General features: G+C 43.1%; 1 protein-coding gene across 1 annotated transcript in view; it reads left to right on the top strand.

The window, feature by feature from the left end:
• Positions 1–17,413, top strand: part of CACNA1S (calcium voltage-gated channel subunit alpha1 S) — a 960,893-nt gene that overhangs the window by 514,539 nt on the left and 428,941 nt on the right. The window contains exons 18-21 of the mRNA XM_075853532.1: positions 6,525–6,657; positions 9,671–9,800; positions 11,298–11,357; positions 12,443–12,549. Coding sequence (XP_075709647.1) covers positions 6,525–6,657; positions 9,671–9,800; positions 11,298–11,357; positions 12,443–12,549 — 430 coding nt within the window. The remainder of the gene's footprint in view (positions 1–6,524; positions 6,658–9,670; positions 9,801–11,297; positions 11,358–12,442; positions 12,550–17,413) is intronic.

Raw genomic sequence — 17,413 nt, 5'->3', positions numbered from 1 at the left:
CAAGGGGAAATATGACACTAGATTTGATGCTCACTACTTGCTGTGAATATAGAAGATGTATCCATTGGATAAATCGTTGTCCAAATCTACCTACCACAAACCACAGGGTCATTCTACTGAGCCAAATGCTTTCTCCAAGTTCAAGGAGGCAACAACCCGGGAACCAAGGGGATTAGAGGTAGGCAAGAGGTTAGTGAACAACCTCCTTTGGTTTATGCCAGTGGCTTTGACGGGCAAAAGACAAGATTGGTCTGGGTGAATAACGTGGGATATAACTTTCTGTAAATGCATTACCAAGATTTTAGCTAGAATTTTAACATCACAATTGAGGAGCGCGATAGGTCTATAGGATTCACATTCTCTTGGGTCTTTATGGGGTTTGGGGATCAGCACTATAAGAGCTTCTTTCATTAAGCGGGCGTTGGCTTGGCATACAAAGACTGAAAACGGGTGAGAAGCTGAGGAGCAATTAAATCCACATGTAGATTATACATGTAGCTTATTCATAGCTAATGGCTGCCCTGATTTCTTCTATAGTTAGATCGGCCTCCAAGAGATTAACATCTTCCTCAGCTAGATAAAGTGTATGTCACTTTGGAGGAGTATAAATTTAAATAGAATTGGGAAAATATCTGGTTAATGGTTAGGAGATCCTTTACCTATATACCCGTGGGAGAAATTACCTTCATGATGGAATTTGTTGTTGTATCGTCTCTGGCTAGATATTCTAGTAAAAGACCATTTTTATCACCTTGATCCAAGCTCCTTTGCTGGGAATTTAGGGTTATGTTTCTAGTCAGTTTAGTTGAGAACAGGTTGTATTCACGTTGTTTTGCAGAAAAGGCTGAGGTGTCTCCAGTTTTAAGATCCTCCTCCGCCATCACTAGACCCATCTCAAGATCAGTACGGTGAGCAGCCAGTCCACATCTTCGTGAGGAGATGGCTCATATAACAACCCCTTTGGTATAGGCCTTAAAAGCATCCCACACAAAGCCACATTCCGCCAAGTCGGTATTAGCATTCCAAAAGATCGGTAAGTCTAAGCTAGAGAGCCACAAATGACTCAATCTCCAAATTTTATGCTTTGTCACCTCAGGAAATCCTAAAGTGAGCAGTAGGGGGAGTGATCCGAAATGCCTCAAGGAAGGTGCTCGGCATCCACCACAAAAACAAGAGAAGCTACATTTCCAAATGCAAAATCAATCCTGGAAAATTATCTATAGGCCGGAGAATGACATGAGTAGGCCCGAGATAGAGGATGGCGCATACACCAAATCTCTGTTAGATAATATGTGGCAGCCCAGTAGTTAGAAGAGAGACATTACCAGCAAACCCCCCCCCCCCCCACAATCTATTCAATTCCGTACAGATCTGGAGATTAAAGTCACCAAGTAGGAGGAGGGGTGCAAGACCCCTCAGCAGGGCCGTATTTACCAGTGGTCAAGTCACTCACAGGGCAGGGGGAAGTTGTGCGCTTCACCAGCGCTCCTTAGTCTATAAGACACACCCACTGTTAATGGATTGGCCAGAGTAGCTGTGGCCAATCTGAGAACAGTGGGTGTGTCTTAGACTCAGTCTAAGAAGCACTGTAGGGGGAGCAGACGGCAGAGCAGGACAGGAGGGCACCACAGCAGGTCAAGTAAGTATTGCTACAAGTTTAATATGTAGTGTAGTGCTGGGTTGCACGATGCATCGATAATATTTCGATGCCGTGCACCCTCAAATTATTCAATACCGTTAATTTATGTATTATGATACTAAGCTATGTGGTCGCACAGCTTAGTATTGTTATACATGAATGAAATGAGCAGGGCTGCAGCTGTGTAATACAGACATTGCCCCGCTCCTGACATGTGTGCGCGGTCAACATGAGGTGATGTGGCCGGCGCTGCACTAATGAGTGCAGGCACTGAAGACAGAGGACATGGTGGGCGCACTGAAAACCCCCCCATGTACTCTGTCTTCATTAGTGCAGCGCTGGTCACATCACCTCATGCTGACCGCGCACGTGCACTTGTCAGGAGTGGGCCAATGGTTCTATTACACAGCCCCGCTCTAATAGCGGCGATCAGAGAAACCTCTCATCTCCACCGCTATGCCCCTGAATGCTGCGATCAAAATTGATTGGAGTATTCAAGGGGAAAATGTGAAGGGGGATGCCCCTTGGATCGCTGACTGAGGGACATACCATATATGCGCAGACAGGGTCCATTGAAAGACTTAGGTATGTCCTAACAACTGCCTGTGTACTATCAGTAGGCTAATCAGAAGGCTATGTACTTGTACTAATTAGTAGGCCGTGTACTAACAGGCTAATGTACTGGCATATAGATATATGGTAGTATATTAAAGGGGTATTCCGGTTACAAATAGTTACACTCTATCCGTAGGGTAAAGGGTAACTTGCTGATTGGTGGGTGTCTTTACTTTTTTATTTTAAAATTTTAAAGAGGTATTTCAGTTACAAAAGGTTACCCCCTATCCGTAGGGTAAGGGGTAACCTGCTGATTGGTGGGTGTCCCACAGCTGGGACCCCCACCGTTTACGAGAACGGGGGTCCAGTACACCTAGTTTGAAACAAGTGGCAGTTCGCTCATGCGCTCATGTGCACTGCCGCTCCATTCATTCTCTATGTCAGCGCTCCCATAGAGAATGAATGGGTCGGCAGTGCTCATGAGCGACTTACCACTCAGTTTAAATGAGGGGTATGGGACCCCCGTTCTCATAAACGGTGGGGGTCCCAGCTGTCGGTCACCCACCGATCAGCAAGTTACCCCTTAACCTACGGATAGGGGGTAACCTTTTGTAAGTGGAATACCACTTTAAAGTTTAAAAATAAAAAAGTAAAGATAAAGTCATGTTAAATTTAAAAAAAATAAAATAAATACACATACACATTTTTTACAATAAACCATAAAAATAAAAGTCTCAATACATAAAATATACACACATTCGGTATTGCACAACAAATTTATAGCGACATTTATGATGTGTACTGTATACATTTTTTTAATAAAGACTGCTTTGTTTCACTTCTTAATGTGAGGCATGTGAGGTTATGAATTTTATACCTCCATGTGCATCTCAATAGTAATTAACCCCATCATGTGCCTCACACATTAATCCAATGTTGTCCATTATGACTGAGAAACTATTAATGTGAGGCACACGGAGGTTCAAAATTCATCACATCACGTGCCTCACATAAGAAAATGTAAGAAAATTTTTATTGTTGTTGGCAAAGTATTATTTTGGTATCGAGAATCGCAATACTACACAAAGTATCATTATCGAAGTCCAAATTCTGGTATCGTGACAACTCTAATGTAATGTACTGTCTTCAATTGTATCCGCAGCCTTAGGAAACGAATACAATTGAAAGCGCAGGTGAAGCAAGGGAACCATCATTCAACACTTTCTTGTGGTGCAGGCAGTGCGATGACGTCATCACACCGCCTGCTGGCGTTCCGCTGGAGAAGGCCTGATCAGAAAAGACCAGGCCTGCATCAATGGAAACTTTATTGCTGAGCCCCGCTGAAGCTAGTCACTTCAAGTGCGGAGATTCCTTTGTATCTGAAGGAGTCCCTGCACTAGATTTATAGTGGCACACGCACCCGACACACGCCAAAATTCTGGCGCACCTTGGATGATCCTGTGTCACTTACAGGGCTTAGTAAAGTAAGCAGTGATAGCTCTAAGCTGTGATTGGTTAGTTTACATCACATGGTGGCCGGTTACCTAAGTTCATTGGCCTACTTTTAAAAGTAGGCCAATGAACTGAAGTAACCTGAGACCACGTGATGTAAATGAACCAATGACAGCTTAGAGCTGTCACTGCTTAGTTTACTAAGCCTTGTAAGTGACACAGGATCACCCAAGATGCGAGACATGAGACAGACTTCATTTACAATTTCAGCAACAAGCCTGCAAGGTACAGGCACAACTGCGATTAGAAAATACGGTTAAACGGCTAAATGGATGAGGGGGCAATCTCCTTCCCCGAGATAGGTCACAAATCTAGCAAGTATAGGCTCAGTGGACCATAGAGTCGAAGACATGACTGGTAGACGAGAAGACAGTAGGGCCCGGTCTATCTCCACGTTGCAATACAGGACAGGAGAGAAATGTTAGTACTCGTCCCACACAACATATAAAGGTAGATGTGTATGTATCATCCAAAGACAGTTCTTGCAGTGCGGAATGAATCTTGTAGTCATAATGCACATTTGCACAGGGAGACATAGTTTGTCAAGAGCTAAGGGCCTATATCCCATGATGTTCTAACCAGGCAAAAACATCCTCAGGCTTATCCAGAAATATTGTTGAGCCATAGTGCACTAGCCTGAGCTTCGTAGGGTAGACCATAGAGTAGGGAATTTGTTTCTCCCGCAAAGACTTCTTGGCCTCTGTAAAGCGCTGTTTTGGTTTTTGCACCTCCAGAGAGTAGTTAGGGAAAGCTTGTACATCTTGGTTATCATTCTTCAGAGGATCTTGTATTCTTGCGAGTTCTAGCAGCTTGTCACTATCCGTGAAGTTGAGAAACCTTGTTATAAATGTACGTGGAGCTGCTCCAGGTGGAGGGGTTCTGGCCGGGATACGGTGTGCTCGTTCCACGCAGAACATAGGAGAGAAGGTAGTTTGCCCAAAAGTCGATTTAAGTCAATTTTCCAAAGACCTAGCAGAATCCGGCTGCTCGATCCCCTCCGGCAGACCAGCAAAACGGATATTACACCGTCTTAAACGGTTTTCCTTGCCATCCATTTTAGCTCGCCAAGTGGATTGTTGGGACTCTGGAGTGACCACATCTTCTAGGTCAGAGATGCGTCTTTTGGACTCAGTAGCCCTTACACATAATGTGTTCACATCAGCCCTAAGAAGGCCAAAGTCCATCTGAACAGCGTCTATTTTTTCAGTCAGTACTGTACGGAATTCCATTATAGCATTTAGGAAATATAGCATAGATGGTTCAATAGGAGAGACAGCAGGGGTGGAGGGAAAGGCTGATGCCTCTGAAGGTCACGACGTGCGTGTGCTAGACACTGCTCCCGCTGATTTTTCCATTTTGTCTGTAATTTTGGATTGTTTGGAGGGCGCTTTTACACGTAGACCTCAAGCAATATTTATGTGTAGGAACAAAGAAATTACACAGGCTAGTGCACTATAAGTATACTTCAAAATAATGCTTGCATAGGGGAGGGGGAGAGTGCTCCACGTGCTACATCATAGTCACATATTTAGGTATGATATAATACGTAGGAGCAACATGTAGAATGTATAGTACCTCCAAGGAGTTAAGCAAGCCAGATAAAATGGCCACTCACAGGACCTCGAGGGAGGAGATTGAGTCCCCCAGAGAGCCAGAGCTGGAAGTCACAAAATGGTGACCGCGTCTTCCACACCGCCAACAAGGGGTGATATTTACTGATCACAGGTAGCACACACACCCGGGAGGGAAGGTAGATAATGTAGTATCAGCCACCATATCTAGGCTGTATCAATAGGCCTTATCTGGCCACCGTTCATACAGCCGGAAGAGCAGACTGCGCACCTCCGGTCTGAAATTTAGCCCAGGGATCCGGCCCATGGACTAAGCCTCGCTATCAGGATGCCACAAACCGTGCAAAAAGGGCACCAAACTGTGCCGCCATGTAACAGGAGCACTTATATATATGGCAGAGGAGAGTCTCCTATAGATTAAGGCCCACTAAAACGGCACAAACCAAAACACTGTGTATGCAGATTTTCTTATATTTTCTTAGACATTTAACTAACATCTGGCCATGGGTTTTAGTCGCCCCCCCCCCCTCCCCAAAAAAAAACAAGAAAAAAAAAAGCTGTGTGTGAAACAAGCCTTAAAGGGGTTTTGCTATAAGGGACACTTATGCCATATCCATAGGATATGTCATAAATATCAGATAGATGAGGATCCCACCTCTGGGACCTGCAGCTCTCTCTAGAACGGGGCTCCTTAAACCCCGTTCTGCTGCTCTGTGTGGTGGCAGAAGAAGGTGAAGTCCGACCATGAATTAAGAAACAGCGTAGCTCTCTGAGCTCCGCTGTGTCAGTAAGTCTCATAGAACTGAATTGTAGTTATGGAAACAGCGTAGCTCGCATGCTACGCTGCTTCAGTACCTGCCATTCACTACTATGGGACTTACGGAAACAGTATAGCTCAGCGAACTACGCTGTCTTTGTAACTCCCGACTGTACAACCAGGAAGTGATCGAGAGGCAGCGATAGCAGAAAAAGGTAGAACGGGGTTTAGGGGGCTCAGTTCTAGAGATAGGTGCGGGTCCCAGAGGAGGGACCCGCATCTATCTGACATTTATGACATATCCTGTGGATATGTCATAAATGTCCCTCATGGGAAAAACCCTTTAACGTAATGGAATAAACCACCTCATACCATTACCTAACACCTCACTGAAATATTGTATTTGTATTAAAAAATCCTTTTTTCCCCCATTTCCTATTCCTTTTATTTTTTGTTATTTTACATACACATTTCTTTGCTTGTATTTTAGGTGATGATGAAGAAGAAGAGCCTGAAATCCCTCTGAGTCCTCGCCCTCGCCCTTTGGCAGAGCTGCAATTAAAAGAGAAAGCCGTGCCTATGCCAGAGGCCAGCTCATTCTTTATTTTTAGCCCAACAAACAAGTATGTCCTTTACTTTAAATAAACTGTATTCGGTTACAGTTATGAAAAATAAATATTTTAAAAATAGCACATCAAATTCTTTGACTCGTTGCAAAATCAGAATTGTATTTTTTTAACCAGCTCCTGACCGGCAATAAAACTGTATGTCACAGTCGGGGCCTAGGTCTTACATTTTCAGCATTGGGATCACGCGGCTTCTGTCAAGATCAGCGACAGGAGCAGCGCTGTACTACGAAGCCCTGCTCCTGCAGCAACTACCATATAGAAGATAATTCCAAACCCGGCAATTTGAAGAGGACCTGTCACTAGGTCATATAAGTTGAACTGGTTATCTTAACTGAATAACGCTGTCTCCCTGATTCCAGCACTTTTTTTTAACCTAAAATCCAGAGATATGGCCACACATAGTGTTGGCGCCCTAGATGCTAATTTGCTGTAGTTGGCCAACGGAGCGTAAACTACCCTCATTCTAGCAAGGTGGAGCTAGTTTCCCTGCCTCTGACACTGACCAATCACTACGAGGCAACTTCAGAGCCAGACACAGCATGATCCCATGAGATATGGTTGTTCTGGTGAGATCACGCTGTGACTGGCCGCTCTGAAGCTGCTTCACCCTGATTGGTCAGCGTCAGTGGCAGGGAACATGGCTTCACCTTGGAAGAATCAGTGTAGTTCACGCCCCATTGGCTAACTACATCAAAGTAGCATATGGGGCACCAACACAACGAGGGGTCCGAGGAAAAACAATGGCGATAGCATTAGGGGGACATCGCTATTCAAGTCAGATAACCAGTTAAATTTACATGACCTCGCGACCTTAGATTCTGCTACAATAGCAACACCATTTAAGATGTTTGACAGAGGGAGGGCGTGTAATGACCCGTATAGTTAAAGAGACTCTGTCACCACATTATAAGTGCCCTATCTCCTACATAAGGAGATGGGCGCTGTAATGTAGGTGACAGTAATGCTTTTTATTTAAAAAAAAAGATCTTTTTTTCACAAAGTTAGGAGTGATTTAAGTTTAATGAGCTTTCTTAATGCCCAAGTGGGCGTACTTTTACTTTCGACCAAGTGGGCATTGTACAGAGGAGTGCATGACGCTGACCAATCAGCATCATGCAGTCCTCTCCATTCATTTACACTGCACTAGCGATATAGATATATCGCTATGTGTAGCCTCATACACAAGCCCTAACAAAGCTAAACGAGATTTGGTTTCACTTGCCGGAATCTCACAAAAAAAGATTCAGAAGTGTCAGGATTCTGAGTACACATGACGTCCAGGCTGGATGGTCATGTGTATTCATTATCAGGACACTAGTAATGTTAGGGCTTGTGTATGAGGCTGCACATAGCGATATATCTATATCGCTAGTGCAGTGTAAATGAATGGAGAGGAGTGCATGATGCTGATTGGTCAGCGTCATGCACTCCTCTGTACAACGCCCACTTGGTCGAAAGTAAAAGTACGCCCACTTGGGCATTAAGAAAGCTCATTAGCATAAACTTAAATCGCTCCTAACTTTGTGAAAAAAGATCGTTTTTTTAAATAAAAAGCATTACTGTCACCTACATTACAGCGCCCATCTCCTTATGTAGGAGACAGGGCACTTATAATGTGGTGACAGAGTCTCTTTAAGTTAACACTTTATTTAAACTGTACGATCCAACATAAAACAAAACAAAAAATGCTAAATACTATGGCAGAATTGCTTTTTTTTCTCCATGAAATGTCCTATTATTGTGAAAAAATAGTAAAACATAAAAAAACTATACATATTTGGTATCGTCTCAATTGTGCTAAACCATATTTATGCCGCATGGTGAACGATGTAAATTGAAAACGCAAAAAACAATGGCAGAATTCTTTTTTTTATTTCTATTCTTCCAAAAAAGCTAAAGCGTACATTTAGATTACAATCAACTTTCCATAAATCAATTGTACAAGCGAAGATAAGAAACTTTTTAATATATCTTATTGCAGAAAAAATGCCTTTATCAGGCTCCCCCCCCCCCGTCTTCCTTTTTTAAAAATAAATCAAGGTATTATTTAATTTTGAAAAAATGTTAAATTGGGCTTTATTTAAAAAAAAAAAAAAAAAACTTTTTGAGATACAACTTCTATGTATACTGTACACATGGAAGCTGTGTCTTGCGGTCAAAGCCGAATCCGTCAGGTCAGCGGGAGCGCTGGTCCTCCTGCCTGGCTCCGACGCTCAGGATCGAGATATTATCGATCACATCTAAGTTCATAAACTTAGAGGTGATCGATAATAGCTGGATCCTGCAAGGAATCTGCACCAACGGTCACCGCACCAGGTGGGAACCAGTCCTATACCCATTCTCGGTATAGGACAGGTTCCCAGAGCTAGGACATCAGACATTTATGGCATACCCTGTGGATATGCCATAAATGTCTAAGATGGGCATACCCCTTTTAAGTCTAAAGTAAAATATAAAATGCACTAAATAGAACTGTGTTTTGATTTGTGGCAATTTTATGGTCCCTGTTTTTTTTTCTTCCAAACCCAGTATGCTCTGGGTATGGCATTTTTTTCAGGCTTTTTTTCCCATAGGCTGCTCTATAGGGCTGCAAGCCACTAATTCCAGAGGGGAGTAGTGGAGAACGGGCAGTGCATGCGCGCATCTTTCTCCATTCTGTTATATAGAAGTTACAGAAACAGCCGAACAGCGCTTGCTTGGCTGTTTCCGTAACTACCATTGAGCAAAATGGAGAGAGCCGCATGCATGCATGGCCCGCTCTCCATTAGCCTCAGCCTGGAATCGGCAGCTTGCGGTCACCGCATCAGGTGAAATAGGGGTCGGGTGTCCCCTGATCATGATATAGGTGTGATATGCCGTAAAAGTTGGGATTACCCCTTTAAGGCTCATTCAGGCTGTTCCTCAAGGGGTTAATCATACTGAGCATTATTTGTTCTGTTGTAATTTCCTTTTAGCTTTTAGATTTCTGACTATTTGCTAGTTTTCCTTTTTTCTTTTTTATTAACAGAATCCGTGTGCTGTGTCATCGCATAGTCAATGCTACAACATTCACCAATTTCATCCTGCTCTTCATTTTACTAAGCAGTATTTCTTTGGCAGCTGAAGATCCTATTAGACCAGACTCTTTCCGTAACCAGGTGATAAAACTGGCATACTAAAGGAACTGGGTGTAAATTTATATACCAATTGGAAAGAGAATCCATTTGTTCACATTTTCTAATTTATTTTACTTGCTTTCATTTTAAATTACAGGTCACATAAAGCCTGCATGTTAGACGCAATAAATTTAGTATTACTCTTTAATATTTCATCATGAGACATTGTTATTGTGATTAGAAGTGGTGTAACTAATGAAGAAGTCTATGAATTAGATAGGGGGAGGGGGGGGGGGTGTCTAGCATCTTCCCTTACTGTTTTATTTGTAGCAAACTTTGTAGCTTGTATTAAGATCAAAAGTTTCCCAAGCATATTTAATAATAAACAAAACTCGAGGAATAGAAAAACAATATCTCCAATACTTTTGTGGTAAATAAAAGACTACCACAGCATTCCTTCAAAGTGGATCTGTCATCATGGGTGAGAGGGGCAGGAGGAGGAGAGAAATGGGGGAGCACCCATAGCTATGAGTCTGCTGTATTGGCTCTATTAATCAAATGGCACCTGTCTTCGTACCATGCTGCCCCTACATAAAGCAGCACATAGGACAGCATAGAATGATGACAGATGCGCTTATTTTTTAACTATAAGGCCGCGTTCCCACATAGTGCAAACGATGAATAGGGTCAGTTTAACAGAAAAAAGTTAACAAACACACTTTGGTGTTAGACTGGATTCCCACGTAGCACAAACTCTGCGGAATTTCCGCAATGGAATTGTCTGCGGAAGCTCTGCAGCGTTTACAGTAGCAGCAAAGTGGGTGAGATTTAGTAAATCTCATGCCCACACTGCGGGAAAAAAACTGCAGCGTATACGTTAATAACTTGGAATTTAATTCCGCAGCATGTCAATTTATGCTGCATTTTTGTTGATTTTCCGTTGCCGTTTTTCCCCATTGAATTCAATGGAGATGCAAAACCCGCAACAGAAAGCCAAGCGTTTACGCCACAAAAATCGCAACGCCGGAAGAAAAAAAAAACATACTTCCACAGAAAGCCGTCCTCCTTCCTGCACTGCGGCCTCCTGGGATGACGTTGCATTCCATGTGACCACTGCAGCCAATCACAGGCTGAAGTGTCACATGGCCTGCAATGTCATCCAGGGAGGCCGGAGCAGACGTCAGAGGAGGGAGGGGGTAAGTATGAATGGCTTTCTTCCGCAGCGGAATTTCCATTCGAAATATGGTGCAATTTTTCGGACAGAATGTCCTGCGGGTTCCAGGTCGGACACGCTGCGTTATTTTTACGCAGCGTATCCGTCCCGTGCGAACCCGGCCTAAGATGCATGAGACCACAAACAATATAACTTATGCAACTTCTTAGGGTGTATTTACATAGACAGATAGTGTGCTGCACGGCCAAAAATTGGACGGCTTTGTGATGTGGTTTTTGGCCTATTACCGGTTCATTTAAATACACCCTTAAATAGGAACAATATATTATTGTGACTTTCATTAATCCTTTATATATTAATTTCAGATTCTCTCTTATTTTGATATCGTTTTTACGGTCATTTTTACAACAGAAATTGTCCTTAAGGTAAATATACATCTAAATCCTGCATCAACCCCAATTTCTATTTCTTTTTGGGCATGACCACACATGGCGGAATTCCTCCGCAACTGTCCGCATCGATGCCGCACAGAATCTGCGTTGCAGATTCTGCAGCGGATCTGCACAAAATGTGCAGTACATTGATGCGGACTAGCTGCTGCAGACTGCAGGAAAAGTGCTTCTCTTCTCCCTATTCAGTGCAGGATAGAGAGAAGGGACAGCACTTTCCCTAGTGAAAGTAAAAGAAATTCATACTTACCGCCCGTTGTCTTTATGACGCGTCCCTCCTTCGGCATCCAGCCCGACCTCCCTGGATGACGCGCCAGTCCATGTGACCGCTGCAGCCTGTGCTTGGCCTGTGATTGGCTGCAGCCGTCACTTACACTGAAACGTCATCCTGGGAGGCCGGACTGGAGACAGAAACAGGGAGTTCTCGGTAAGTACGAACTTCATTTTTTTTTACAGATACATGTATATTGGGATCGGTAGTCACTGTCCCGGGTGCAGAAACAGTTACTGCCGATCGCGTAACTCTTTCAGCACCCTGGACAGTGACTATTTACTGACGTCTCCTAGCAACGCTCCCGTCATTACGGGAGCCCCATTGACTTCCTCAGTCTGGCTGTAGACCTAGAAATACATAGGTCCAGCCAGAATGAAGAAATGTCAAGTAAAAAAAGCAAGACGCATCCGCAGCACACATGACATGTGCATGACAGCTGCGGACTTCATTGCGGAACTTTGAATCTCCATTGAAGTCAATGGAGAAATTCCGCCATGAGTCCGCCACTGCTCCGCAACAGACAGAGCATGCTGCGGACACCAAATTCCGCTCCGCAGCCTATGCTCCGCAGCGGAATTGTACGCATCGTGTAAACGAACACTGCTAAATTAAAGTGAAAGTCAATGTAGAAACGGCTCCGCTGCGGATTAACGCTGCGGAGTGTCCGCAGCGGAATTTAAGTGCAATTCCGCCATGTGTGAACCCGCCCTTAATTTTCTTTTAATATCTCTATTGTTTTGTTTGGTGTTTTGAACATTCTTTAATCATATTTTCTTTCTTATCATAGATGACTACATATGGGGCTTTCCTGCATAAGGGTTCATTCTGCAGAAACTATTTTAACATCCTCGATCTCTTGGTTGTTGGTGTCTCCCTGATCTCTTTTGGAATCCAGTGAGCAATAATTATTAGTGGCTTGTTTAGCAATTAGCCTATATATGTGAGATTTAGTCCTCATTCACACCTGTTTGTAAAATTATAGCTAATCAATTTAATCTCGCGAACTGTATTGTAGTCCAAATGGTTTTGTTTGCATTTTATTGCAATGTATTCCCACTGTAAGGGTTAGTTCACACGTAGCGTAAATAATTCAGATTTTCCGCAATGGATTTTGTAATGGAAAATCTACAGCATAATACAATAGCAGCAGAGTGGATGAGATTTTAGCAAATCTCATCTACACGCTGCGTAAATGATTTGCGTAATCCCTGCTTTTTTGTTGCGGGTTTTCCCCATTGAATTCAATGAGGAGGTAAAATCCAAAACAAGCAGTTGTTGTGATTTTTGCGGTGGAAAAGCTGCGATTCCACCACAAAAATCACAGCTCAGGGAAAAAAAAATACTTATACTTACTCAGAATTCTGTGCTTCTTCGTCCAGGCTAGCCTCCTGGGATGACTATTCATCCCATATGACCACTGCAGCCAATAACATGCTGCAGTAGTCACATGGGATGACCTCATTTCAGGGCTGCAGAACGTCAAGACATCGGAGGGACGCATCGCCATGGTAAGTATATCCAATTTTTTTCATTGTAGGATTTCCGCAGCGGACATTCCGGGTGAAAAACTGCCCCACAGTTTGGTGTTGTTTTTCAGCTGGAATTCCCTGCAGGCAACAGAGCGGATACACTATGTACCTTATAGCGTGCAGTCATACACTGCAGCTTTGGTTGAAAAGCTTTTCTGCGACTGAAAATCTGTTTTATTTATTTGAATGTGTTTGTTTCTGAAGCAGGTGTATGGATTTCTGTAAGGGTATGTTCACACGGCCTATTTTCAGACGTAATTCGTGCGCTTTACGCCTTGAATTACGCCTGAAAAGTGCCCCTAATACACCTACAAACATCTGCCCATTGCCTGCAATGGGTTTTATGATGCTCTGTTCACACGAGCCTTTATTTTACACGTCGCTGTCAAAAGACGGCGCGTAAAATGACGGCTCATCAAAAGAAGTGCATGACACTTCTTGGGACGTTTTTGGAGCTGTTTTTCATATACTCTATTGAAAACAGCTCCAAAAACGGCCGTAAAAAACGCTGCGAAAACTCCACGAAAAACGCCGCGAAAAACGAGAGTTGCTCAAAAAACGTCTGAAAATCAGGAGCGGTTTTCCCTTGAAAAGCGTGTGAACATACCCTAAGTTTCATTCAGATGCAGGTTTTACTTCATACTGCAACAAAATTCTTAGGCCGGGTTCCCATGGGACGGATACTCTGCGTAAAAATCACACAGCTTGTCCGAACTGGAACCCGCAGGACATTCCGTCCGACAAATCGCACCACAATGTGGTGCGAGTTTTCAGACAGAAATTCCGCTGCAGAAGAAAGCCGTTCATGCTTAACGCCTCTCTCCTCTGATGTCCGCTCCGGCCTCACTGGATGAAGTTGCAGGCCATGTGATGCTTCATCTTGTGATTGGCTGTGCGATGCGATTCCTGCAGCGTAAATGTCGTGATTGTGTCGCTAAGGTCGAAATTCTTGGCTTTCTGTTGCGAGTTTTGTATCCCATTGAATTCAATGGGAAAACCTACAACGCAAAATCATTAAAAACGCAGCATAAATTGACATGCTGCGGAATTAAATTCCACACCGCAGTTCAAGTTATTCACGTTTATGCTACGTTTTTTTCCGCAGCGTGGGCATGAGATTTATCTCACCCACTTTGCTGCTACTGTAAACGCTGCGGAATTTCCGCACACAATTCCGTTGCGGAAATTCTGTAGCGTTTACGCTATGTGGGAACCCGGCCTAAGGCTGGCTTCCCACAGTGCAGATTTGCTGCAGATTTTCCCTGCATTTTTTAAGCCAAAACCAGAATTGTATCCAGGAGAGCAGACCTATAAGGCCTTTATTTATATATTTATTCTGTTTAGGTTCCACTCAGTGGTGTAACTACCGCTATACCCCCCGCCACCACGGGCCCACCCCCCATGGCTGGAGGCTCCTGCTGCTACAGCGTGATGCCACTGAAGGGGTTCTTCCTACAAAACACATGCATCCCCTATCCACAGGAGAGGGGACACATGTGTGATCACTGGGACCGAAAGTCCCCCGAAGTTCTCCATGACAATCCTCGGACTTCCGGGGTCTGTCTGCAGCTCCATAGAAATTAATTGCGCACTTGTCACGCTTGTGCGCATGCGTGACCAGCGCACCTTTCAATTTTATTGAACTGCACAGACGCCGGAAGTCCGAGGTTTGTCATGGAGAACTTCAGGGGACTTTAGGTCCCCCGTTCTCCTTATTGCTGTGGATAGGGGATGCATGTCTTTTGTAGGACAAACTATAGGTAGTTTTTTTTTTGGGGGGGGAGGCGGGGGCTGTATGGCGTTATCTACAGGGGGGTCTGTATGGCGTTATCTACAGGGGGGTTCAGTATGGTGTTATCTACAGGGGGGTCTGTATGCCGTTATCTACAGGGGGTGGTTCTGTATGTCGTTATCTACGGGGGGACTCTATGGTGTTATCTACAGGGGGGTCTGTATGGCGTTATCTACAGGGGGGTCTGTATGGCAGAAACGCTAACCCAAGTAAAAATCTTACTGTCTAGAGATTGACTGATTGTTATACTTCTCAGCCTACTGGCTTTACTGATGTCATTTACTTAATCTAACCTACTACGTATTTTTGCATCCAGACAGCACAGAAACCCATGTGTTTCTCACTTGAGCTTTACTGACAGCATAATTATTCATTTATTTCATAACAATATTCTACTATACAACATATGGCCAATAGGTATGTGAGCTTGGGGGTCACTCACACATACCAGGTTGCACCAATGGACTTTTAATTTATTATCTATCTTAATGCATATTAATAAAAGTTAAATATTAATTTACCTACAGACCACATTCTTTCCCCTTCCCTTTGTCGAAGAAACCCCTTCCAGGTAGCACCTTTTGGGATGGGTGCTCTAATGGGCTCCCTCTGCTTTGTCAGGTGGTATTCAAATATGGTAATTGATGTATCAGCAGTGCACCGGGAGATCAATAAAGACAATAGCAATCTGTTGTCTCAATCAATATTCTCATTTATTATCAAGATACATAGGTTAATATACCCTCAGGGCGTACCCTCTAATCAGGGTGTTACCTCTCATGGAACAACCAATCATAACATTTTACACGTAGACTGAAAATACGTCATAGGGTACCTTCCCACTGAGGTCACGTGATCATTCTAACACCTGCAAATCCTGGCCTACAAACAATAGAAATGTAGGAGGTTTTCATAAGGCTATGTGATGATTTCATATATGTGTGTGAAATACTGAGATAAAGAATTAATTGGAAATATAATGATTATTTCAGGTCTAGGCGTTCTGCCAGACTCCTATCTACCAGTATTGAAGGCCACGAAAAAGAACACAAAGTAATAACTTATTCCCTTGTGATTCAAGCAGAACCAGAAGGAGATCATTACAAAATGGAGAATACATATCTTCATAATCCGGCATCCTGCTTGATAATTCATAAACAAATACAATACCACCGAAGAGGGGCACAGACACAGAGTGATGTTCAATATAAAGCAAAGTTGCTGAACAATATGAAATCTACTGTGTCTACGTCCCAGGTAATGACCAAGATACCTTGGTGCATCGATCAACAATAGATAAATCCAACAAAGAAAGTGATCGACTGAAGCACGACAAATTAGTAACAAAATACAAAATTTTATTAACATGAAAACATGACAAAGGTTAAAACTGGAACAGGGAATGAGTCACTCAATAAAAAGACATCGAGAGCAATCATGCACTGGATGTTAATGTGACATGAGTCTATACAGACTTGTTTATTTGTTGATACAGCAAAATAAGATAGTGTGCGTGCCTATGCGGACCTGTAGCTAATAAAGCCTAGTGAATAATGGCAAAAAGACGGTCAACAAGGGATGGAATGCATGTGTGTACTATCTGGGTTGCCTCTATAAGAGTGTGTATGTAGAAATGATAATATTGCAGATACCTGAGTATAATGATTATCTGCGTATGTATAATAACCCAATGTACACCATAGTATGTTTTACAAGGTCAGTACTACAGGTAACATGCAACAATGTGTATAGACACACAACGAGGTACCAAGCCAGTACCAGGTAAGAAAGTCAGTAATAGCTCTATGACATACCAGTGGACATGATGAAGATGTCTGGACCCGACGCGCGTTTCGGCGACTGCGCGTCGGGTCCAGACATCTTCATCATGTCCACTGGTATGTCATAGAGCTATTACTGACTTTCTTACCTGGTACTGGCTTGGTACCTCGTTGTGTGTCTATACACATTGTTGCATGTTACCTGTAGTACTGACCTTGTAAAACATACTATGGTGTACATTGGGTTATTATACATACGCAGATAATCATTATACTCAGGTATCTGCAATATTATCATTTCTACATACACACTCTTATAGAGGCAACCCAGATAGTACACACATGCATTCCATCCCTTGTTGACCGTCTTTTTGCCATTATTCACTAGGCTTTATTAGCTACAGGTCCGCATAGGCACGCACACTATCTTATTTTGCTGTATCAACAAATAAACAAGTCTGTATAGACTCATGTCACATTAACATCCAGTGCATGATTGCTCTCGATGTCTTTTTATTGAGTGACTCATTCCCTGTTCCAGTTTTAACCTTTGTCATGTTTTCATGTTAATAAAATTTTGTATTTTGTTACTAATTTGTCGTGCTTCAGTCGATCACTTTCTTTGTTGGATTTATTTATTGATAATTCATAGTGTA

Source organism: Rhinoderma darwinii, chromosome 2 (genome assembly GCF_050947455.1).
Source record: "Rhinoderma darwinii isolate aRhiDar2 chromosome 2, aRhiDar2.hap1, whole genome shotgun sequence".
Taxonomy (NCBI): domain Eukaryota; kingdom Metazoa; phylum Chordata; class Amphibia; order Anura; family Rhinodermatidae; genus Rhinoderma; species Rhinoderma darwinii.
This window is presented reverse-complemented; position numbering and strand designations above follow the sequence as displayed.